The sequence below is a fragment of the Rana temporaria genome, chromosome 1 (assembly GCF_905171775.1).
Source record: "Rana temporaria chromosome 1, aRanTem1.1, whole genome shotgun sequence".
NCBI classification, from domain to species: domain Eukaryota; kingdom Metazoa; phylum Chordata; class Amphibia; order Anura; family Ranidae; genus Rana; species Rana temporaria.
In genome coordinates, this window is record NC_053489.1 from 449,741,451 (window position 1) to 449,766,753 (window position 25,303).

The window sequence follows — 25,303 nt, forward strand, 5'->3', positions numbered from 1 at the left end:
AGTGGTTTTACTCTTCCCTCACCAGCGCCCACACTCCAGTGTCTTCCGCCCGCATCACCATCCGGCGCTGCGATTGACGTCATCGCTGGGCGCCGCTTACGGCTATTCCACCTGTCCCTTTCTCTTCCTGGTTCCATATACTGGCACTGTGGTTCCCGTGGCAGCACCCCCTGTCCCTTAAGCGGCTTCCCAGCACAGACAGACAACTTTGGATACCTGCCTGAGGATCTCCAGCGATACACACCCTGGACCTTTCTCTGCAGGAATGCAGTAAGCAGGCATAGCCACTGTGTTTGTTCTTCAATCTGGCCCTCATTCTGGAGACACTGGTTTTTAATTTACATTTATATTTTTTTGAATAAACCTGCATATAGTTTTTTGGAAGGTTTTGTATCGTTAGATTTCAATCATTCATATTTCAGCCATCCATAAAACGTTATTGTATTTCGGATCCAAGCGCTATTTGGAACAATTCTTTGCAGCTTTTGCTTCTATACTCTTCCCCAGGAGTTTATTCCCGGTGGCTATGATCCACAGGATTGAAATTGCATAAATAACTGATTGATATACTTTAATGGGTGCCTAATCTATTTTTGCAGCTTTATCCATTAACCTTCCTTCACTCTATCCAAAATGAAAAAAGAAATCCTTTTTGGTTTGGATATACTTAAACAATATACATACAACTGACCAAAATCATTATAGTTTCAATTGACAACCTCCATCTTAGGCCCCGTACACATGATTTGACAATTTGACATTATGCGTTATTTGTAGGAAGCTATTGCTGAGACATGTTCTTGATTTTCCTTTCTAGACAGCAGTGTGTTCTCGTGGGGAAAGAATGATGCTGGTCAGCTTGGCCTGGGTTATAAAACATCAGATAATGCAAGTCCTCAAATTGTGAAGTCCCTTAGAGGAGTCCCGCTCGTCCAGATCACTGCAGGTGGTTCCCAGAGTTTAGCATTGTCTATGTCGGGAATAGTCTTTGGATGGGGAAAGAATAATGCCGGACAACTAGGATTCAAAATGGTTCCCCAGAGAGGTAATTTGCAGTTGGTGGTACCAGGGTATATGTGAAACTTTATGAAAAGCAAATTAATTTGTACTTTTTTTTTTTTTTTTTCAGCAGGAATATTTAAACCATACGCAGTGACCTCCTTGAGAAACCTCAGCGTTGCTTACATAAGCTGTGGGGATGAACATACAGCTGTTCTAAGCAAGGTACATTAGTGCTGCTTAGTCATGTAATTACTGTAGCGTAAAACAGAAGAAATAAAGGGTAGTAGATGTTATAACTGATACACACAATTATTTTGTCCATCCTAGGGATGGTATACCATTTGTCAGTAATGTATTTATTTTAATGGCACTTGTTGGCCAGTTCCTAGGATGACAATGTTACATTTACAAATTGTGATAACTTTTTCCTTATTTTGAATAAACAGTGAACTCTCCCCCTCACAAACTGCTGTTAAGATGAAACTAAACCCTCCTATCCTTTCCTGCCACGGAAGGTGCCATCTTAGCCTCTGTTTAATATACCACTTTAGAATATATATATATATATATATATATATATATATATATATACAGGGAGTGCAGAATTATTAGGCAAGTTGTATTTTTGAGGATTCATTTTATTATTGAACAACAACCATGTTCTCAATGAACCCAAAAAACTCATTAATATCAAAGCTGAATATTTTTGGAAGTAGTTTTTAGTTTGTTTTTAGTTTTAGCTATTTTAGGGGGATATCTGTGTGTGCAGGTGACTATTACTGTGCATAATTATTAGGCAACTTAACAAAAAACAAATATATACCCATTTCAATTATTTATTTTTACCAGTGAAACCAATATAACATCTCAACATTCACAAATATACATTTCTGACATTCAAAAACAAAACAAAAACAAATCAGTGACCAATATAGCCACCTTTCTTTGCAAGGACACTCAAAAGCCTGCCATCCATGGATTCTGTCAGTGTGTTGATCTGTTCACCATCAACATTGCGTGCAGCAGCAACCACAGCCTCCCAGACACTGTTCAGAGAGGTGTACTGTTTTCCCTCCTTGTAAATCTCACATTTGATGATGGACCACAGGTTCTCAATGGGGTTCAGATCAGGTGAACAAGGAGGCCATGTCATTAGTTTTTCTTCTTTTATACCCTTTCTTGCCAGCCACGCTGTGGAGTACTTGGACGCGTGTGATGGAGCATTGTCCTGCATGAAAATCATGTTTTTCTTGAAGGATGCAGACTTCTTCCTGTACCACTGCTTGAAGAAGGTGTCTTCCAGAAACTGGCAGTAGGACTGGGAGTTGAGCTTGACTCCATCCTCAACCCGAAAAGGCCCCACAAGCTCATCTTTGATGATACCAGCCCAAACCAGTACTCCACCTCCACCTTGCTGGCGTCTGAGTCGGACTGGAGCTCTCTGCCCTTTACCAATCCAGCCACGGGCCCATCCATCTGGCCCATCAAGACTCACTCTCATTTCATCAGTCCATAAAACCTTAGAAAAATCAGTCTTGAGATATTTCTTGGCCCAGTCTTGACGTTTTAGCTTGTGTGTCTTGTTCAGTGGTGGTTGTCTTTCAGCCTTTCTTACCTTGGCCATGTCTCTGGGTATTGCACACCTTGTGCTTTTGGGCACTGCAGTGATGTTGCAGCTCTGAAATATGGCCAAACTGGTGGCAAGTGGCATCTTGGCAGCTGCACGCTTGACTTTTCTCAGTTCATGGGCAGTTATTTTGCGCCTTGGTTTTTCCACACGCTTCTTGCGACCCTGTTGACTATTTTGAATGAAACGCTTGATTGTTCGATGATCACGCTTCAGAAGCTTTGCAATTTTAAGAGTGCTGCATCCCTCTGCAAGATATCTCACTATTTTTGACTTTTCTGAGCCTGTCAAGTCCTTCTTTTGACCCATTTTGCCAAAGGAAAGGAAGTTGCCTAATAATTATGCACACCTGATATAGGGTGTTGATGTCATTAGACCACACCCCTTCTCATTACAGAGATGTACATCACCTAATATGCTTAATTGGTAGTAGGCTTTCGAGCCTATACAGCTTGGAGTAAGACAACATGCATGAAGAGGATGATGTGGTCAAAATACTCATTTGCCTAATAATTCTGCACTCCCTGTATATATATATATATATATATATATATATATATATATATATATATATATATATATATTCTAATTTATTTATTTATGGTGGTGCCATCCTCTCCCACCACCACCACCTTTTACCTCTTACTGATCCCATCCCCCACCACTGATCTCATCCCTATCCCCCCCATCACCTCTGTTGTAGAAGTGATGGGGGGGGGGGTAGGGATGGGATCAGTAAGGAGCAGAGGTGGTGGAGGTTGGGATGGATCGATTCCTCACCTTCTTTCACCGTGCCTCCAGGCATGTCTTTCCTCATGGGAAGAGCCCCTCCCCTTCACTCGATTGGTGTCAGCTGACTTCATGTTTCAGTGTCTGCCCCGCCTCCCTACAGTCTTTCTCTGGATAGGTAGGGTGGGATGGGGTGGTGCAGAGTCTCTCTCAGCCAGTCTTCTCTCCGCTCAGCGGGCGAAAGCCCCCCTCCCCGCGGCGGAACGAACGGCCAGGTGGCGCAGCTGCAGCGGACCTACCGGTAGTCGGCATAGCCATAACGACAGCCCCTCACACTGGCAGAGCGGCGGGCCCCCCTGAAGTGGCGGATCTGCAGGGACCAGTGGCAAGTGTGACTGTGGCGACCCACGATAATTCCACCACTGCTAAAAGCCTATAAAAAATGAATAAAGACTTTTACAAACAATAATCAACACAGCCAACTCTAACCACTGGGCCAGGGTCGGTAGGTGTAACAACCACTGGGAATATCCCTTAGCAGAGTGGAAGCAGAATAAAGCTCTACATGTTTCACGATACAAAACTTCTTCAGGAGCTTATCAATATTTTACACTGAATAAAGGTCAAAAATACATAAATATACAAATCCTCAAACACAATATATGCATTTTGTTTTGTAAAGGAAGAAGTTATAAGAAAAAAAACATAGATTGAGACTGAGTTCAGGATCCCAAAACTAGGAACAGGCATGCAACCAGGGCAAGGATACATGCTTATTATTTGAGGTTAGTATGATATATCTACTTTTCAATTAACAATGACTATAGATAGGGAGGTATATGGTCCCTGATTTATTGTATACCATTTATGGATATATATTTTTCTATACCCCCAGATTAAACCACCTCAATTTTGCAAGCTTATTACAAGCTGTTATTAGTATCCACCTCTTATGTGTCTGCTGGACTGCTCATAATGAGGAACCTATCCTCGGGCCGCTAGAAATATACATACTTACCCATGGTAAGCTATGTTATTTCATAAATGTACATTCCAGACACTGGAAGTTGGTGTCTGCCTATTTTCACATTTCAGTCTTCATATTATTATTATTATTATTATTATACAGGATTTATATAGCGCCAACAGTTTACGCAGCGTTTTACAACATCAGGGAAGACATTATAGTTACAATACAATTTAATACAGGAGGGATCAGAGGGCCCTGCTTGTTAGAGCTTACAATCTAGAAATACATATGCACAGTTATCAGGCTTTCTTTTAACCTATTGATAATGGGTGTAGCCCCACATCTTTCCTTGCCCTGGTTGTATGCCTGCTCCTAGTTTTGGGATCCTGAATTCAGTCTTAATCTGTTTTTTTTTCTTATAACTTCTTCCTTTACAAAACAAAATGCATATATTGTGTTTGACAATTTTGTAAATTTATTTCTTCCATTTATTCAGTGTAAAATATTGATAAGCTCCTGAAGAAGCATTGCATCGTGAAACATGTAGAGCTTGCATCTCCAAAACGTTATTCTGCTTCCACTCTGCTAAGGGATATTCCCAGTGGTTGTTAAATCTACCGACCCTGGCCCAGGGGTTAGAGTTGGCTGTGTTGATTTATTGTTTGTACAGTCTGTATTCACTTTTTATATGCTTTTATGATATTTTGTAAATGTGTTCTAAGTACATTTTTATATATATAATATATTGGTGCCTATAAAATCCAATGATTTTTCCTTATGTATCCAATCTCAGTTAATAGTATGTGGCACTTTTTACCACTGTTTACACCCACAGTACCATCCTGTGGTGGTGTATTATTGCTAGTTTATCTGTTTGATATACAGTTGCCATGGTGCTGCACGTTAATTAGTTATGACACCAGCCATGTGTTGGCTTCAAAGTTGAGGTCTGGCATAAGCACACTGAGAACCTTAAAGGATATCATCAGAGGCATGCCTTGAAAGTAACTGTTTTGGCAAACCGTTAATTTGTGGGTTTAGTTCTACTTTAAGAAAAAGCATATAGCTATAACCTGAATAGTTCGCTTTGATAGAAAGAAAACTATCAGAAACAATAGGGCTTGGAAGGTGTTCAGATACTGGACATTTATTTATTTATTTATTTATTTATTTAGTTAGTTAGTTTTAGCACTGCCTGTGTCTCCATTTGGGAAATTTCCGCTCACTTCCAGTAAATTTGGTGGGTGTCAGACTGAACAGGAAGGAGTAGACACATTCAACCCCAATACATAAAGGAGGAATTAAAACCTTGGTCAAGAATGTATTCCTTTTTGTGACCTAACTAGGTATATGTCCTCTTTTTGGTCCTAGTAGGAAGAGTTCTAACTATTTATGCAACATTGTACTAAGATCATGTAACCTGAAAAAAACAAGTTCAATTGACCCCCTTTATTGTCTCTTCTTAAGGGAGAATAAATTCAGTTTAGTCGCCTCCATAACGGAGATCTTATCTTCTTTTATTAAAGGGGTTGTAAAGGTTTTTTTTTTATTTTCTACATGGGTTACTTTAAGCTAGTGCATTGTTGGTTCACTTACCTTTTCCTTAGATTTCCCTTCTAAATGTTTTTTTTCTTTGTCTGAATTTCTCACTTCCTGTTCCTCCTCAGTAAGCTTGCCCCCATTCTGAGCTGTTCTGGCTGGGGGTTAGTCAGCGTGCTCGCCCCCTCCGTAGCGACTACATCCCTGCGGGGAGACGCTGTGAATGTTCACTAGCTTAAAGGAACCTATTTAGAAGATACAAAACAAACCTTTACAACCCCTTTAATTTAATTGTGCATCTCCACACGTTTACAATCTTTCAGTTTTCAGCACCGTTTTACAAAAAAAAAAGCACTACATAATTGGAATGAGGTTTCAATAAGAAAGTATCTCTCTTGCTCCAGAAGGTGCAGTTTGGCATTTCATGGTGTTTGGTAATGCACTGCCTCAAACACTACAGGCAGTCCCAGATTTACAAACATCCAACGTCCATATGACTCCTACTTACAAATGGAGGGAGACAACAGGAAGTGAGAGGAAATCTACCCCTAGGAAGGAAAATGTACTACTGTAAGGGTTATCGTAGGAAAAATGTGTCTCTAATGAAGCTTTATCACCAATCCTTGTTTCTACAACAACCCAAAATTTTCTAAATCCAATTGTCATAGGTACAGAAAGTGAGGTGAAATCTTCTGACTACGCAAAAATATTTTTTGTGGCTGGAATTGCACTTTAAAAATGTACCTGTTCCCGACTTGGATACAAATTCAACTTAAGAACAAACCTACAGACCCTATCTTATTTGTAAACCTGTAACTTCCTGTACTTATTTCTTAAAAACTAGAAAAAAAAATTGCAGACAGTAGATGATAATTTGGTATTATGTTTTCTTTTTTTTCTAGGATGGTACAGTGTACACATTTGGTAATGGCAGCCTTGGACAACTAGGAAAGGTTGTGGAGGGTAACACAGCAGAACCTCAGAAGATTGACGAATATGAAGGACAGGTTTCACAGATAGCCTGTGGAAGGTGTGGAGCAAATTATAAGATTCATATTTTGTTAAAAACTGATACATTTTGGAAAAAAAAAAGTTTCTGTGGTGAGCCTTACTGGTTTCTCTTACGCTAGGTTCTTCTTTTACTAAGTTCTTGGAGACAAACTGGGAAATTACCTATGCTTCGTGCGCCATTGTAAACTTTCAGGAGTGGTGTGCACCACATTAACTAAAGGTTCGAATTTCGAAAGAATTTTCTTTCGAAAATCTTATCAAAGAATTTCCGTACGAATTTCGCACCGTTAGTGGGCGCAGCAACAGCTGATTTTCGTGCGGCAATCAAATTTGAGGAATCCGACATGTTGGAAATTTTTTGAAAAACAAACGATTTTCTGATCAATGATGGAAGAATCGTGCGAGAAATGTAATAGAAAAAAAGCGCACATGTGCAAGAAAAGAATATTCCCGGAGAGAAACGAATATTCCTGGAGAGAAAAGAATATTCCCGGCAACATGATGGTTTGGTCGGCCGAATTTCGAAAATCAATGGTGGCATCATCGGATCACAAAAAAACGAACTTTCTGATTTTGAAAAGAAAATTTGTTCGAAATTCGACCGTGTATGGCCTGCTTTAGCAGCTAAACCTGTTTCAGGTCTATTTGTGCCACCTGTGTCTGTTTTTTTATTTCAGAGTGAAAAAGAAACTACCACAGGTCGGCACCAAATTAACTATAGAAATCTGCCGCAGATTTCCATCAGGTCTGGCCTGGCATACTGGTTGCGAGCTGTCAAACCGCTCATATACCTCTATTTGCCCACGCACTGATTACACTACTTAACAAATCTCCTCCTCCTACCCGCTCTGAGCTGAGAAATCAGAGCATGCAGCTCCAGCTCTATTGGTCTCTGTGCTGTGTCCTGTCATGACAGCACAGATAACTGATTGTACCCCTTTTGTTAATTAGCAGCAGCATCTGCTCTATTTTCTCATGTTAAGAGTGGTGCAATCATTATATAAAGTGAAAGTAAACCCTGTTTGTGAACTTGTAACTACAGGTAAAATATGTGAGTGTTGGTTGAGAGATGTCCCAAAATTATCATCAGAAAATTGGGGGGAGGTATATAGATTTCCATTCCAGATTTTAGTCTCACTTCGAGACAAATTAATTCAATTTAAAATAACACATAGGAGTTACTATACACCGTATAAATTGTTTAAAATATTTCCATCAAATCCTCAAAGCTGTTGGAGATGTGCAGGTATTCCAGGGAACTTTATACATGTTTTCTGGACCTGTCCGAAGATAAAGTGTTTTTGGTGAGAGGTCTTGAGAGTAATTGATAAAGTGACATCAGTCCAACTGGACCTAGAGGCAGAGATTTGCCTTTTGGGACTAGTAGAGGAAAATATGGCCCCTATAGAAAGAAGAACACAGGTGGGTCTGTTGCTCTTCTATGCAAGAAAGGCAATAGTGTTAAATTGGAAGAGGGCGTAAACTCCCTCGGTGGCGCAATGGAAAAACTTGATTAACAGTAATTTGTCATTGTATAAAGAGACCTACTATAATAGAGGAAATGGGGAGAAATATAAAAAATTATGGGCAAATTGGATAGAGAATGTGACAACGGCTTCAGGGTAGGGGGTACGGAAGTGGGATGGAACTACACCAATGGAAGAAAGGGTTAAGAAAGAGGTTAAATGTATAGAATGTATGAACATAATGTATGTGATTGTAATGAAATGATTTGTATGATTTTATGTATGATTTTATAGAGATAAATGTGAAAGACATATTTGGATATGAAACAAAAAAAGAGAAATTTTAATAAAGAGATTTATAAAAAAAAAAAAACAGGTAAGTCTATAACAAGGCTTACCTGTAGGTACGTTGAATATCTCCTAAACATACACAGTTTAGGACATATTCACACTGCATGAAGCAGGTGATGTCACTGGCACATGCCCTCTGAAGAGACGGCATACCATACCGTCCTTTCAGGGCTCCATGTCGTGGTCAGTGACGTCAGCGCGGCAAGGCCAATCAGAAGGCCGGAGAGCGCAAACCTGGAAGATGGTGAAGTTGGAAGTTCTGTTAGCGGTGACAGCTCGCCACTGGAGGGCTTCATTCGAAGGTAAGCATTGCATACTAGCACAATATGCCTTTGCCTTGCAGGTTAACCACTTAAGACCCAGACCTTTAGGCAGCTAAAGGACCCGGCCAGGTTTTGCTCTTCGGAACTACATCGCTTTAACAGACAATTCCCACAAATAGAGCTTTCTTTGGGTGGTATTTGATCACCTCTGCGGTTTTTATTTTGTGCGCTATAAACAAAAATAGAGCGACAATTTTGAAAAAAATGCAATATTTTTTACTTTTTGCTATAATAAATATCCCCCAAAAATATATAAAAAAACGTTTTTTTTCCCCTCAGTTTAGGCCGATACGTATTCTTCTACCTATTTTTGGTAAAAAAAATCGCAATAAGCGTTTATCGGTTGGTTTGCGCAAAATTTATAACGTTTACAAAATAGGGGATAGTTTTATTGCATTTTTATACATTTTTTTTTTTTTACTACTAATGGCGGCGATCAGAGTTTTTTTTTTTTTGTTTTTTTTTTTGTGACTGCGACATTATGGCGGACACTTCGGACAATTTTGACAAATTTTTGGGACTATTATCATTTTCACAGCAAAAAATGCATTTGTTTACTGTGAAAATTACAATTTCAGTTTGGGAATTAACCACAAGGGGGCGCTGAAGGGGTTATGTATGACCTAATATGCGTTTCTAACTGCAGGGGGGTGTGGCTGTAGGTGTGACGTCATAGATTGTGTATCCCTATAAAAGGATCACACAATCGATGACGCCGCCACAGTGAAGAACGGGGAAGCTGTGTTTACACACCGCTCTCCCCGTTCTTCAGCTCCGTGGACCGATGGCGGGACTCCAGCAGCGATCAGGTCCGCGGGTCCCGCAGCTTCGGACCGGGTCGCGGGCGCTAGCACAGGACGTGCCTGCATGTGCCCAGCCGTGCCATTCTGCCGACGTAAATGTGCAGGAGGCGGTCCTTAAGTGGTTAAAATACAACTTTTTTTTTTTTAAAAAGGCTGCGGTTTACTACCGCTTTAATTTCCCCCAATAGGTCTATAGTCTTTTAAATGTTTTTGTATTCTTAAGTCCGTAACACTCAACCTCCCTCCACTACCACCACTGACATGTACACATGAGCCTAACACTAATCTTGCTGAACACCTAGGGGTTGATTTACTAACCACTTAAGCCCCGGACCAATATGCTGCTAAATGCCCAAAGGCGTTTTTACAATTCCGCACTGCGTCGCTTTAACAGACAATTGCGCGCTCGTGCGACGTGGCTCCCAAACAAAATTGACGTCCTTTTTTCCCCACAAATAGAGCTTTCTTTTGGTGGTATTTGATCACCTCTGCGGTTTTTATTTTTTGCGCTATAAACAAAAATAGAGCGACAATTTTGAAAAAAATTCAATATTTTTTACTTTTTGCTGTAATAAATATCCCCCAAAAACATATATAACAATTTTTTTTTTCCTCAGTTTAGGCCGATACGTATTCTTCTACCTATTTTTGGTAAAAAAAATTGCAATAAGCGTTTATCGATTGGTTTGCGCAAAATGTATAGCGTTTACAAAATAGGGGATATTTTTATTGCATTTTTATAAAAAAAAAAATTTTTAATACTAATGGTGGCGATCAGCGATTTTTTTCGTGACTGCGACATTATGGCGGACACTTCGGACAATTTTGACACATTTTTGGGACCATTGTCATTTTCACAGCAAAAAATGCATTTAAATTGCATTCTTTATTGTGAAAATGACAGTTGCAGTTTGGGAGTTAACCACAGGGGGCGCTGAACGTTTTAGGCTTCACCTAGTGTGTGTTTACAACAGTAGGGGGGTGTGGCTGTAGGTCTGACGTCATCGATTGTTTCTCCCCTATAAAGGGGATGACACGATCGATGCGCCGCCACAGTGAAGCACGGGGAAGCCGTGTTTACATACGGCTCTCCCCGTTCTTCAGCTCCGGGGAGCGATCGCGAATAGCCGCGCCCTCGTCCCGGATCGCTCCCCGAGGGAATCCGCCCGCCGCACGCAGCGGGGGGGGTCCCGATCGGACCCCCGACCCGCGGGAAGGCAAGGACGTATATATACGTCCTTCTGCCTGTCCGTGCCATTGTGCGGACGTAAATAGTCGTGCGGCGGGCGTTAAGGGGCTAAAGACAGATGGGCTTTTCATTTTGCAATGGAAGTTGCACTTTGAAAGGGAAGTTTCTCCAGTCCCTAGTGAATGTGGTAACAATTTACCTAGCAAGGGAAACACAACCAAATGCAAAAAAATGTATAAAATAAAACTGCATTTTTGCTTGCACATGATTGGATGATGGTCAGCAGAGCTTCATTTCATTTATTAAAGTGATTCTAAAGTCTCAAGGTTTTTCAACTTCAAGCATTGTATGCATGATCTACGCTGTATGTGTCAGTGGATATACACAGCCTGGGAGCAAGCCCGAGGGGGTACCCTGAGAGGAAAAGTAGTCTGGAGCACCTGCAGGGGATTCCCAGAAGAGGAGGTTCGGCGCCACTCTGTGCAATACCATTGCACAGAGCAGGTAAGTATAGTGTGTTGCTATTTTAATTTAAAAAAAGTACCTTTTAACTATTCTTCTGTTTTATATGTAAGTAAAGCAATGACATTGTTGAGCAGAACTATGTTTTATGATTGCAGCTACCACACACTACTGTATATCTCCACATCTAACTCCATTGTGTCCTTTGGTCGTGGGCTGCAAGCAAAACCGAAAACTTCCACCACTGATAAAAGTCAACCTCCACAGGAACCAGGGACATTAGATATCAGTTGCCTAATATGTCCAAAAGGTACAACTCCATTGCTTTCAGTGTCAAATTTATGTATCATTATAAATCTAAATGTTAAATATCTTGCTTTTGTCACTCCTGCTGCCATCCGCTACCACTTGTTACCGACCTTTGGTTTTGTTCTTCAACTACACACCTGCTTGATCCCAACCTACAACAACTTGTTATCGACATATGGTTTGTTTACTGACTATGCTACTGCTTAATCCTGCTTGATCCCAACCTACAACAACTTGTTATCGACATATGGTTTGTTTACTGACTATGCTACTGCTTAATCCCTACTTGCTATATTTGCTACTGCACCCCAGCATGCTCACTTCCTGGAGGGTCGCAATCCTGAGGATCATGACCTGGTTCGAACATGCAGCAAAACCCATCAGGAGCTCTGGTGAATATCAGTTAGTACTTGAACCCCGCACCTTGGGCGAGCTCACGTCATCTACCACAGTGACCTGCTTGTTCATTTATCCAGCTGGTCGGTGGGAACCTCTCTACTGCTAAAGCTACTGGTGTCTGCCTGACCACTGACAATGTCAGTGGGCATAGATAAATAAAACCGAAGCCTACTTCTATACTCAGCACATTAATGTCAACTAATCAGCTTCTGCACAGCTGATCCAGATTCTGGCTGCCCCAGTTTTTATAAATTCCCCTCTGTATCTATAGTGCAGGGGTCATGAGTACGTAATCCATATGCCACATTAAAGAGTACAACCAAAATGGCCCCCTCTTCCCAGTACAAATCACCCTCATCCCCAAGTCCATATCCCTTACAGTACAAATCTCCCCCACATCTCTACACCCCCCCTCCCCAGCCTACCCTCTCACTACAGACTTCCCCAGCACAAACTGCTCAGTACAGTTCCCCCCCCCCCCCCCAGCACAGTCCCCTCAGTGCATATGACTGCATTGACATTGTAATGTTTCTATTTCAGACTTTACGAACATCCATATCAAACGGATCTTTGCTGGAAACTATGTCGGCTTTGCAACTTCTTCACTGCAACCACAGGTTTTTGTTTTCAAATGTTTTCTTTTAAATATTTCTTGATTTAGGGTTGTCATACATAGCCATATAATTGCAATTCAACCTTCACCTTTGACATCTAGACCATGTATGAGTTAAAACATGAGTTCCCTTTAAACAAATATTGATATGCCCCAGAGTTTCTGCAGTAAAAATCTTAGGCCCGGATTCACAAAGGAGTTACGACGGCGTATCTCCATATACGCCGTCGTAACTCTGAGTGTGAGGCGTCGCATCTCCGCGCCTGATTCATAGAATCACATACGCCTCACAGTTGCCTAGATACGAGCGGCGTAAGTCTCTTACGCCGTCGTATCTTAGGGTGCATATTTACGCTGGCCGCTAGGGGCGCTTCCGTATGGAATATGCAAATTAGCTAGATACGCCAATTCACAAACGTACGTGCGCCCGGCGTATCAAGATACGTTGTTTACATAAGGCGTCGGACCGGCGTAAAGTTACCCCTCATAAAGCAGGGGTAAGTCATGTTGGGTATGGACGTCGGAAACGTCCGAACAGCTTCGTATTTTACGTCGTTTGCGTAAGTCGTCCGTGAATGGGGATGGGCGTAGGTTACGTTCACGTCGCCTAAGCATTGAGTGGGCGTAATTTACTTTGAAAATTCGACGTGATACTGAGCATGCGCCGTTCGATAAGAGCGTCATTTACGTGGGGTCACGAAACATTTACATACAACACGCCCCCTACCAGCCTAGTTTGAATTAGGCGGGCTTACGCCGTGTCAGATACACTACGCCGCCGTAACTTAGAGCGCAAGTTGTTTCTGAATACGGGACCTGCCGCTCTAAGTTACGGCGGCGTAGTGTATCTGAGATACGCTACGCCCGCCTAAAGATAGGCGCTTCTTTGAGAATCTGGGCCTTAGTGATTTCTGAACAAAAACACTCATTGACACAATTTGGAATCATCCGTGATTCCAAATCATGAAATGTGAACAGGACCTTATTGATAATGGACCTTATCTTTTAATTCCAAAGCAATATTTGAGTTTTGGAAGTGTTGGTAAAATCTGACTGATCAGGGCTCATTCACTTTGTAGGAATGTAGCTTGAACTATAAATACACCACAGTAGAAGCTCGGAAACAAGCAGCCTCCTTGCCAGTTGTCATTCTCAGTGTGAGATCTGTAGCCACTTTTTTATCTGTAAAAAAAACTAGAATTTTACATACAGTACAAAACAATGTTGTGTGCAATAGCAGCTCTCAAGCAGAGCACCTGTTTCATTAATTATTGACAGTTTGCTGCACTGTTGATCTTCCTCTCTTGAAAGAAATATTCAGAAAAGAGATGGGCACAGAAGCTGAGCCATGTCTTGGTGCCATTTGCTTCTTGGGTCTAGGTGCTCTTATCAACTCTACAATCAGATTCCAATGGCAATGAATGTGTACAATTTAACAGTTTGTTTTTAAAAAAAATATATAAATGGGGCTAAATAGAAAATACTAGAATGAACTTCTACTCCTTACCAGTGCACCTAGATTAAAAAAAACTAGAAGAGTAGACAAACTGCTGCCTTAAGCTAGCCATATATTGGTAAATTTTCGAATGAATATTACAAAATACATTGGCAGCACATTTGATATGGCCATCAGAGACTTGATGAATGCCATTCAAAAGTACTTCAAAATTTATTTTCCGGACATGCTCCATGGCAGCATACGTGTGGGTTGGCCCCGCCTCCATAACTACCCAATAGGACCCCTCTCTATAAATTTCAGCTGTGGTCTCTCAGCCGTGTTTCTTTTTTGTCCTCCTCCGTAGGACCATGTGTTTTTGGTTCTCCTACCTGAAGACGATTGTTCCTACGATCAAGATCGGCCGATGATATGGTGTCTCATCCCTCCGATAAGCCTTGACTGTTAAGCAGGGTATGGAGTGTATTGCAGAGTAGCGCTGAAGAGCTGGATTATGTCTTTCACTGGAGAGACGAGAGCGCACAGGCCTGAATACCTAGCAATGTGCAGGTGGCCATTATCTGCTGAAAGCCTGTTGTCTGTGTATGGATGCGGTGTCCCTGGCCGAATTGATCGTAGGTGGTGGTAAGCAGCATCGCCTTCATGGCAGCAGTGTTTGTTTGTTGTTTGTTTTCTCTGTTTTTCCATATGCTGTTTTTTCATGATTGCATCTTGCCCAGTGAGCGGCTGGTTCCCGTGCGTTCCAGCCGCCGCTCCCTCTTACTTCCGGGTTCCCGTCTGCGTTCTACGAACAGACGGACCCGGGAATAAAAGCAAGGTTTGGTTTGCGCATGCGCCCGAGTATCACAGTGTTTTAGTCATTTAAGATCTGGTGTTTGACTCTCCCACCTGCAATGTGTCTGTTCTACTATGGATGCTTCATTGCCCCCTAGTGGCCAGCCCTCTCTCAGCAGGTAAGGTTGCAAAACAATGTTTTTCTTTTTCCTGTTGGGGGGGAAGAGAGTGGAGTATAGGACATTGTCATGACTATGCTTGTCTCTCTCCTCCTCCCTCCCTCCTCCCTCCTCCCTCCTCCTCCTCAACATCACAGCGAGTCCCACAGACGCAGCGGGTCCTCTAAATCGCACCACCGGCACTCATCTTCTAGACACCATAATCCTTCTAAATCCGGACATCCCAGTTGGGATACTCCTCAACCCCCCCCCCCCCCTCATCTCACAGCAAGAGGTCAGAGAGATTTTGTTGGGGGTGCAAGGCTCCGGTTTTCTGCTAGCAAGTCCCTTTGCGACTGTTGTTTTTCAAAGGCAGCCAATGAAAGGGAAGGTGCAGACAAACACCTAGAAGCATTGGTTAAGCGGGTCATGAACAAGTCGCTACAGGAGAGAAATTCCAGAGTGCAGCATGATTGTCCTCCAGACCCAATGATTCCCTTGTTGGATCAGGGACAAATGCATGAGACTTTTGAAGTCGCTCAAACCAGCCATCCCTCAGCTCCCCCCTCAGAAAGTGGTTCAGAAGTGGATGATATGGGGATAGGCTTTGATTATGCCTTAGTTCCTGCGTTATTGAAAGCAGTCAAGGAAGTTTTGAATTTGGAAGATCCAATTATCTCTCCTCCCAAACAAAGAAAACGTTTTAAACAGCTCAATAAGGAGCGACATTATTTTCTGTTTGTCACGGAAATAGATGCCATTATCTCAGAAGAAAAAAAAAAGGCTCTATGCAGTCAAAAATTGCTAAATTATTTCCTTTTAAAGAGGAAGACGTGAAACATCTTGACTCTGCTCCATTGGTTGATGCAGCTTTGATGCGTTTGGTGAGATAGGTAACCCTTCCCCTGGAAGATACGGTTTCTTTCAAAGATCCTCTAGAGCAGTGGTTCTCAACCTGGGGGTCGGGACCCACTCGGGGGTCAAATGACTATTTGCCAGGGGTCACTGAATCCTGGGCTGTTCCTGAAGCCCACACCGATCTCAAAGAAAAAGGAAGAGAAAGATTAAGAGAAAGAACAAGAAAGAGGGCTAGAGAGAGGGATGGATGGGGGGAACAAGAAATTAGAATAGAGAGAGATAAAAGAAGAACAAAGAAAGAGTGGTACATCCTAAAATGTACCATAAGGGGTTTTAATACTGTGAAGGGACTCGGGGAGCGCTAAATTTCCGTGGGTTTGGGGTGCAAATTACTTGTCTTGCCTTGGGTGCCGACAACCCACACTACAAAAATAATTTTACTGTTAGGAGTCCCCACAACCTGGGAAGTTTTATCAAGGGGTCACGGCACTAGAAAGGTTGAGAGACACTGCTCTAGAGAGACAGCTTGATTCAGACCTGAAGAGAATCTACCTGACAGCAGGATCAGTCTGTAAACCAATTCTGGCTTTAGCAGCTGTCTCAAAAGCCTTAGGCCTCGTACAGATGGACGGACTGTTCACTGAAAACGGTCCGCCGGACCGTTTTCAGCGGACATGTCCGCCCGGAGATTTCTGTCTGATGGTTGTACACACCATCAGACAGAAATCCGTGCGTACACGATACACGATGACGAGGCCGCGCCGATGACGCGGCGACGTGCGCGGCCCTGGAAGTACAATGCTTCCACGCATGCGTCGAAGTGATTCGACGCATGCGAGGGATGGCGGCCGATCGGACATGTACGGTGAGTCTGTACAGACGACCGAACATGTCCGACGGACAGGCTTCCAGCGGACATGTTTCTTAGCATGCTAAGAAACATTTGTCCGCTGCAAAACGGTCGGCTGGACAAATGTCCGCTGGAAACCTGTCCGGTCGGCCATACACACGACCGGACATGTCTGCTGAAACTGGTCCGCGGACCAGTTTCAGCAGACATGTTCAGTCGTGTGTACGGGGCCTTAGAGGCATGGTCAGACAATGTGAATGATTCCCTCAGAAGTATCTCTGAAGAAATGGCCAAGAGCTCTCCTATTCAGGAAATCAGGCTAGCATCGGCCTTTCTGGGGGAGGCCTCTATTGATGTTATTCGCCTAGTCGCTCGAGTAATGTTGTCAGCGGTTACTGTCCGCCGTGCCTTATGGCTTCGTCCCTGGTCGGCGGATCCAGCTTCAAAGCAAGCTTGGTGCCGCATTCCCTTTTTTAAGGGCTCTTCTTGCTTTGGCAATAAACTCTATAGTGCCATTTCCCGGGCCACAGGTGGTAAGTCGGGGTTCCTTCCTCTGTACAGGCGCGTACAAAATCAGAAACGCACTTTTTTTTAGAGCACAGAATACAGACCGTGCAAGGGAAGCACGCGGCTACAGGCCTGGTCGTGAATCTTCAAGGCCCTTGAAATCCAGATAGTCTTCTTTCAAGAAGCAAACTAAGAGTACTCCTTCTAGTAATCAGGAGTCTACTGAAAAGTCTTTCTGAAATTGGGCGGCCTCAATTCGAGATTTTTGGACCATCAAGACGGTCTCTTCAGGCCACACCTGCGTCTTCAACAGCAACCCCAGGCTCAGATTCATGCCTACAAATCTTCCATGTACAGAAGAAAAGAAACAAATCCTATAGACTTGACTCATCTCAACCGATTTATTCGGAAAGAAATTCAAAATGGTGTCACTATTGACAATCCAGCAGTCAGTCCATCCAGGAGATTGGTTAGTGTCAATAGACCTGAAAGATGCATACTTCCACGTTCCAGTGGCGGCAGACTATCAAAAGTATCTCCGCTTTGCGTTAGGCAATCAACACTTACAGTTCACCTGCCTACCATTTGGTCTCACAACGTCACCTCAGGTGTTCTCCAAAGTTCTGTTAGCCGTTGTGGCTCTCCTCCGAGTGAAAGGATTTTGCCATCATCACTACCTAGACGATCTCTTACTTCTAGCTCAAGACAGAAGTCAACTCCTGGAACACAGGGACCTAGTAATTGCCACTCTCCAAGAATTCGAATGGCTATTGAATTTGGAGAAGAGTCATCTTGTTCCAACACAATCTCTGATATTTCTAGGTGCCCTCTTCAACACAATAGAAGGCACCATTTCATTGCCCGAAGAGAAAATTGCAACAATCCGGGACAGGATACGCGCAACACTTGCTGCTCCTCACCTATCTGCTCTTCAATGTTTTGAAGGTGATTGGCACCATGGCAGCCACCATTCCTATGGTGAAGTGGGCTCAGTGACACACTCGCCTATTCCAAAAGGGTTTCTCCAGCAATGGGACTTCCACAGCAAGAGTAAACTCATCATGCTCACTCAACCCATGAGAAAGTCTCTTCTGTGGTGGCTTCAGGGGAAGAATCTCCGCAACTGTCATTCGATCCGTCCCATCACTTGGGTTACAATAACCTCAGATGCCAGCAATCAGGGCTATGGTGCTCATTGCCTGAGAGAAATAGCCCAAGGCAGGTGGAGCACACCTTCTCAAGGAACTGTATCCAACATACTGGAGCTGCGAGCTGCCTTTCAGGCGCTCATATCCTTCCGCTATCTATTAATGGATTCCTCTGTGATGCTCCAGGCTGGACAACACAACCGCTGTTGCTTACATAAGGAAGCAGGGTGGAACCCGCAGCTGGTCCTTACTCCGAGAGGTGGAGCCAATTATGAATTGGGCCCAGAAGAACCTAGCCAACATCTTGGCAGTGTACATTCCGGGGGTCCAGAATGTTCAAGCGGACTTTCTATCACAAATCCAATTGAACAACAACAATTGGTCTCTGCACATAGAATTGTTTAATTGGCTTCTAACACTGGGAGTGTCCCCAGAAGTGGATCTGTTTGCGTCCCCATACAACCACAAGTTGATCAAGTATTATTTGAGGTTCCGGGATTCCCAAGCCTATGGGATAGACGCTCTCATAGATCGATGGAAATTCAGCATAGCATATGCCTTTCCACCAATACCTGTAATTCTTCAGTTTCTTCGCTGACTCAGATCAGAGGATGTAGAAATCCTAGCAGTGATTCAATTTTGGCCCAACAGGCCATGGTTTTCCCTCCTAACGCTTCTCATTTACCGGGACTCGACCCCTCTTCCTCTCAGACCGGATCTCCTCTCTTGGGGCACAACGTTGCACCCATGTCCGGCTCATCTGCACCTCAGGGTGTGGTTCTTGAGAGGGGAAGGCTTGAAGCATTAGGATGTCCAGAATAAGCCATTTCAACTCTTCTTAATGCTAGAAGAAATAGCACTACAAAGTTTACGAGCGTATCTGGTCAAAATGTACAGATCATATGTCTTCCAGAACTAACCCTTGCAGTTCCCCAGAGGTCCAAGATATACTCAGTTTTTTATAAACCGGTTTGGACTTCCCTTTAGCAATCAGTTTTCTTCGAGTGCAAATCTCAGCCATCTCTGCATTTACTGGAATCTCTTGTGCCAATCATCCCTTGGTTCGCCAATTCTTTAAGGGTGCCATCCGGCTTAGACCCCAGAGAAAATCAAGGTTCCCTAAATGGGATCTGCCTCTTGTCCTGGGCTATCTTACCACGATCAGCTCTGATCCGGATAAACCACTATCTGCTAAGGATCTTACTCTCAAGACCATCTTTCTAGTAGCAGTCGCTTCAGCTAAAAGAGTCTGACATCAGAAATCTGGGTTTCAAAAGAATCATTCTTGACCTTCTTTCCAGATAGAGCAGTATTAATTCCTATGCTGGTCTAATTTTCTAAAGTTACATCCATTTTTCATGAAAATCAGGAAATCGTACTGCCCACTTTTGGGTTATCTGAAGATCATCGTATTCATCCCCTTGATGTGGGGCACACATTAAGTCAATATCTGGAAATGACAGAATCTTTCAGACAAACAGATTTTCTTTTCATTTTTCTTCATAGAAAGAACAAAAGAAAACGGGCCTCAATCAGATCCATTGCAGCTTGGATAGTTCAGACCATCCAGAGGGCATACAAAGCCAAGGGCTTGGCTCCTCCAGAGGCAGTGTCTGCGCACTCAAACTGGAGCATTTTGACTTCTTGGGCAGCCTCACGTCATGTCGCACCTGAAGTTATATGCAGAGCGGCTTCGTGGTCATCTATTAATATGTTATGTTTCCCACTATTGTGTTGAACCGGCTGCTTTATCTTCACTGAATTTTAATTTACAAGTGCTGTCAGTTGACAGTGTTAAATTAATTTATTTTCAGCATTTTGGCCGCCCGGGTGTGTTTGGCAAGTTATTTCCCATATGTATGCTGCCATGGAGCATGTCAGGAAAACGGAAAATGTATTATCAAATACTTACCGTAATTTTCCTTTCCTGATAGGCTCCATGGCAGCAGGAGTCCCTCCCAATGCTTGGAGTAGGCTAGTTACAGAACACGGCTGAGAGCCCACAGGTGAAATTTATAGGGAGGGGTCCTATTGGGTAGTTATGGAGGTGGGGCCAACCCACACGTATGCTGCCATGGAACCTATCAGGAAAGGAAATTTACGGTAAGTATTTGATAATACATTTTCCGTTTTCTTTATCATACACTGCGGGACACAGAGCCATATTCATTACATAATGGGTTGTATGGTCACCAGAAGTGATTGGACACTGGCACAACCAATCAGAGACAGTTCCCCTCCATATAGCCCCTCCCATCAGGGTGGAGAAGTGCTAAGGGAAGCTCGATCAAAGAACCCTTTGAGGGCTAAAGGAGCTAGATCGTCGGGTCCATCCAGGACGCTAAATTATTAGTCCAAAATTGGATGAGATCCGGGCCTCACGTAGGAGGCGTTGCCTGTAATGTCTCTCTTTTTGAGGACTGGGCACTGAAGTTCCAGCACTTTCGCTATTGCAGCTAAAAGGCCTATTCAGAGTCTTTTACAAGGCCCAGGGAAGAGGTATCCTTTTAAATAGGAACCCATACCCCTAAAGGCTGGCACACAAAGCCTGCGTAGATGGGTGAAGATTGGTACTGTCTGTAAAAACAGCAGTTAAACTTGCAGCGGGGATAAGGTAAGGGAAAAGGAGCCTAAGCTTTATTAGGACCTTTTCCAAAAATGTTTTAGAGAGGTGTCTTCTCAAGTTTAGCCACCGGAGGGAGTAAAGAGCTGAACTTGCTCACCTCAAGCCACAGACGTGTCAGACCCACAAGCATTCCCTCAGCTCCTGTCTTCTGGGCCCTGCTATTAAACTGACGGGGCCCAGAAAATATATAAATTCACCCCCTAAGCAAGAAGGAGTAGTAGTACATGGTTACCAGGGGACAGGAAAGTGCAGGGGCCCCTGGTCCTTGCCCAGGTGTGCCCGCTCATTAAGACGGCCCTGGATATGACATAAGTAGGATTCTTGCTTTTTGCCAGCTAGGAGTGGATTAGCCCTTAGTACCATTTAAGGGTCAAATATTAGCTCTATCAGTCTTCTTTCAAAGACCACTGGCATCTCATTCCCTAGTGCAGGCTTTCATTCAGGGGGTACTGTGGATCAATCCACCAGGCAAGTCTCCCTTGTGCCCATGGCATCTGAATCTAGTGCCATCAGTGTTGCAGAGACAACCCTTTGAACCTATTCTCCACATTCCGCTGATTCTTTTAAGCAGGAAGTTGGCCTATTTGCGATCTCTTCGACTAGAAGAGTTTCTGAATTAGCAGCTCTTTCCTGTAAAGAGCCATATTTAGTTTGCCATAAAGACAAAATTGTACTGCAACCCCATCCTGCCTTTTTACCTAAGGTGGTGTCGGCTTTTCATTTAAATCAGGACATTGTCCTACCTTCTTTCTTTGCGAAACCGGAGGAAAAGTTGTTACACTCTCTAGATCTTGTGAGAGGTGTAAAGGTGTATCTGCAGGCAACAGCTCAGATACGCAAGACAAATATTTTGTTTATTTTGCCAGATGGTCCCAAGAAGGGACAAGCGGCGTCAAGATCCACTATCTCCAGGTGGATCCGACAGACAATTTTTCAAGCCTAGGGTTTAAAGAATAGGACTCTGTAAGGCTGCAACTTGGTCTTCAGTCCACACATTTTCCAAATTTTATCAGATAGATGTGAGTGGAAATAAGGATGCCGCCTTTGGGCGAAGTATACTGCAGGCAGCAGTATAGAGCTTCTTGTCCATGGCGGTCTGCCTGATCTGTGTCCCCCCCCCCCCCCTTCATATAGGGCATTGCTTTGGGACATCCCATTATGTAATGAATATGGCTCTGTGTCCCGTGGTGTACGATAAAGAAAACCGGATTTGTATAACCGCTTACCTGTAAAATCCTTTTCTTGGAGTACACCATGGGACACAGAGGCCCCCCTCCCCCTTCTTAAAAGCAACCTTATTGCTTTGCTACAAAACTGAGGTACTCCCCTGATGGGAGGGGCTATATGGAGGGCAACTATCTCTGATTGGTTGTGCCAGTGTCCAATCACCTCTGATGACCATACAACCCATTATGTAATGAATATGGCTCTGTGTCCCGTGGTGTACTCCAAAAAAAGTATTTTACAGGTAAGCTGTTATAAAAATCCTGTTTTTGCTTTTAACTTTTGTTTTTGGTATGAATGGATTTTTCCAGTACGAAAACCACATCTTGCTCCTTCAAATTTTCTTGTCATTTTGAACAAAATTTAAATGTTCACACCACTGACCATTAGAAAATCAAACAAACATTCCAAAAACATATGGCCAACTGTGAACTATATGCACACCAAACTTTATTGTTTCAACAAGAGTGTGCAAACTGTGCAGGAACGCCACTCCCCTGTGTGCGGGAGACGGAAGGGAAGACGGCGATCAACCCCCCCTGCAGGAGACGGATGGGAAGGTGGCGATTTTCCTCCCCCACAGGAGACTGATAGGAAGGTGGCGATACTAACCCCCCCCCCCCCCACCTGCAGCGATCGGAGGCCTTGCCTTAGGAGGCAGGGGAAAGGCAGAGCCAGATGCTGCTTCTCCTCCTGGCTGAACAGGAAATGTGAATAGCGAATATTAATTTGCTACTGTCACACAAGTGGGCTTGGGGCGCACCCTTTTTTGAAGCCAATTCGAGCCTCAGGCTCTAATCATGTGCTTTAAAAGAAAAAAAAACCTTATTGAAATCCATGCGTCCGGTGTCCTGCATGTAGATTAGTGGCCAGGTGAATGGAGCTGCCCCCTGCGCCTCTTATAGACGGGCCTGATGCTAGTCATAAATATATTTTCAACATTTGAGCCATGGATGGCTCTTGGCACCAACCGACCCACTGAAGTTTTTTTTTAAAAAAATCAGCGTAGCCAATCAGATGCAGTCACTCTTTGGGAATTCAGTTAGCCCCAGGTGTCAGCTGTCTTAATACAATAGCACACAGGGGAGATTCCTCCATCTATGCTGTTTTTAGAATGGATGGGGGGAATAAAGTCCTTTCTCCTCATTCGGCTGAACAAGGAAATGCTAAACATGTATAGCTTAACAATGAAGAACAGCTAGATTGCACTACCAAGGAGACAGTTTTGAGTATTTTATCATATATGGGAATAGATTACGGACTGTCAGCAACAATATATATGACTTGCTATGTGCCTCACCTTGCAGGTTGGCCACACTGGGCCATGAACTATGTTGTTGATGTAGGAATCTGGCCCTGCCTGTCATGCAACCTTTGACGTTAATTTTCCTTTGCAAAAGGTGAATTTCTTTGTAAAGTTCTAATATTCTCTTCATAGAACCACAAAATAACAACACTGATTGACGAATTGCAAAAGATCTGTCGACTTAATAAAGACATGGTAAATGCGTGGACTGACCCCATTTCTGGAAGAGAGAAGAATCAAGATGCCAAAAGGTCACTCTAATATCAAACATTAAAAAAAAAATTATTACAGGTTATAGACTGAGGAAAGGAACCGATTAATTGATAGGCTACTGTGTTGTACCTAATATTTAAAAATCTCATATAGGGGCAACATTCACATTGTTTTTCATTTTGCACAAATTTGCACAGTAATATTATTATTTGACTAAAATTAAACTCCAAAACACCAAAAAAAATTCATTCGCTTATTTCTTGTGGTTTTTATAAAAAAAATTATTTATGTTGTTTCCTTTTTTTTTATTATTATTATTACAAAGCACCTTTTCTTATCTATTAAAAAATTGAATCAAATAACGTTATTTTTTTTTTAGAGTAGATAACAAAGAAGTCCATCTATCAGCGTACATATATTAACAAGCAATTCTCTAACGCAACATTGCAGTCCTATTGCACACATAACATATTAAATTGACTGACTGTGTATTACTAGCCTGAATGGCATAATGAATCTAAACTGCCCACTGACTTCTTCAACCTTTTAAACTTTGGAAGCAATCACTTTTCAAGAATGAAAATGCTTGCCTAAAATGTCCCAATTTTCCATTTTAACCAACAGGGAAATTGTTGTGTTTTTTTTTTCTGTTTTAACTACGATTATTTTGTATGTATTTTATGAAATGGAATTATTTTGTGTTTTATGGCTCTGGTTCTAGCTGTAATAACATGGTTGTAGCCTGACCAAGTGTATGCTGTGGTGGTTAATGGGATTTTATTATATTTTTTTTTTTTTTTAGGCAAATAAATAAAATATTTTCTTCACCTGCTTGCCTCGCTGCAAGTTTTCTGAAACACCGGTAAGTCTATAATAAGAATCACACATAAGGAAATAATGCTTAGATTTCTTGATTTCCTCTATAGTTCATTATGTGCTTTTGTGACTATGAACAGGTCAGTGGACCACCATGGGAATTAGCATGGCCCTCGACAACCTGTTATGGTTGCAACTTGGTGAAATCCTGCTATGGCTAATTCCCATCAGTCTATGATTCTGCTATTTATAAGTCTGTGTCGCTTTAACTGACAATTGCGCAGTCGTGCGACGTGGCTCCCAAACAAAATTGCCGTCTTTTTTTCCCCCACAAATAGAGCTTTCTTTTGGTGATATTTGATCACCTCTGCGGTTTTTATTTTTTGCGCTATAAACAAAAATAGAGCGACAATTTTGAAAAAAACTCAATATTTTTTACTTTTTGCTATAATAAATATCCCCCAAAAATATATAAAAAAAAAGCTTTTTTTCCTCAGTTTAGGCCGATACGTATTCTTCTACCTATTTTTGTTAAAGAAAATCGCAATAAGTGTTTATCGATTGGTTTGCGCAA

The 25,303-nt window shown here is 42.6% G+C and overlaps 1 protein-coding gene across 2 annotated transcripts in view; it reads left to right on the plus strand.

Annotated features, from left to right (window-relative positions):
- Positions 1-25,303, plus strand: part of LOC120916459 (probable E3 ubiquitin-protein ligase HERC6) — a 106,509-nt gene that overhangs the window by 23,134 nt on the left and 58,072 nt on the right. Inside the window, exons 4-10 of one of the 2 annotated variants that reach the window (XM_040327436.1) lie at positions 818-1,045; positions 1,130-1,224; positions 6,770-6,897; positions 11,631-11,782; positions 12,721-12,797; positions 23,833-23,951; positions 24,716-24,775. In XM_040327436.1, coding sequence (XP_040183370.1) covers positions 818-1,045; positions 1,130-1,224; positions 6,770-6,897; positions 11,631-11,782; positions 12,721-12,797; positions 23,833-23,951; positions 24,716-24,775 — 859 coding nt within the window. The remainder of the gene's footprint in view (positions 1-817; positions 1,046-1,129; positions 1,225-6,769; positions 6,898-11,630; positions 11,783-12,720; positions 12,798-23,832; positions 23,952-24,715; positions 24,776-25,303) is intronic. The other variant, XM_040327443.1, reaches the window with a different exon arrangement.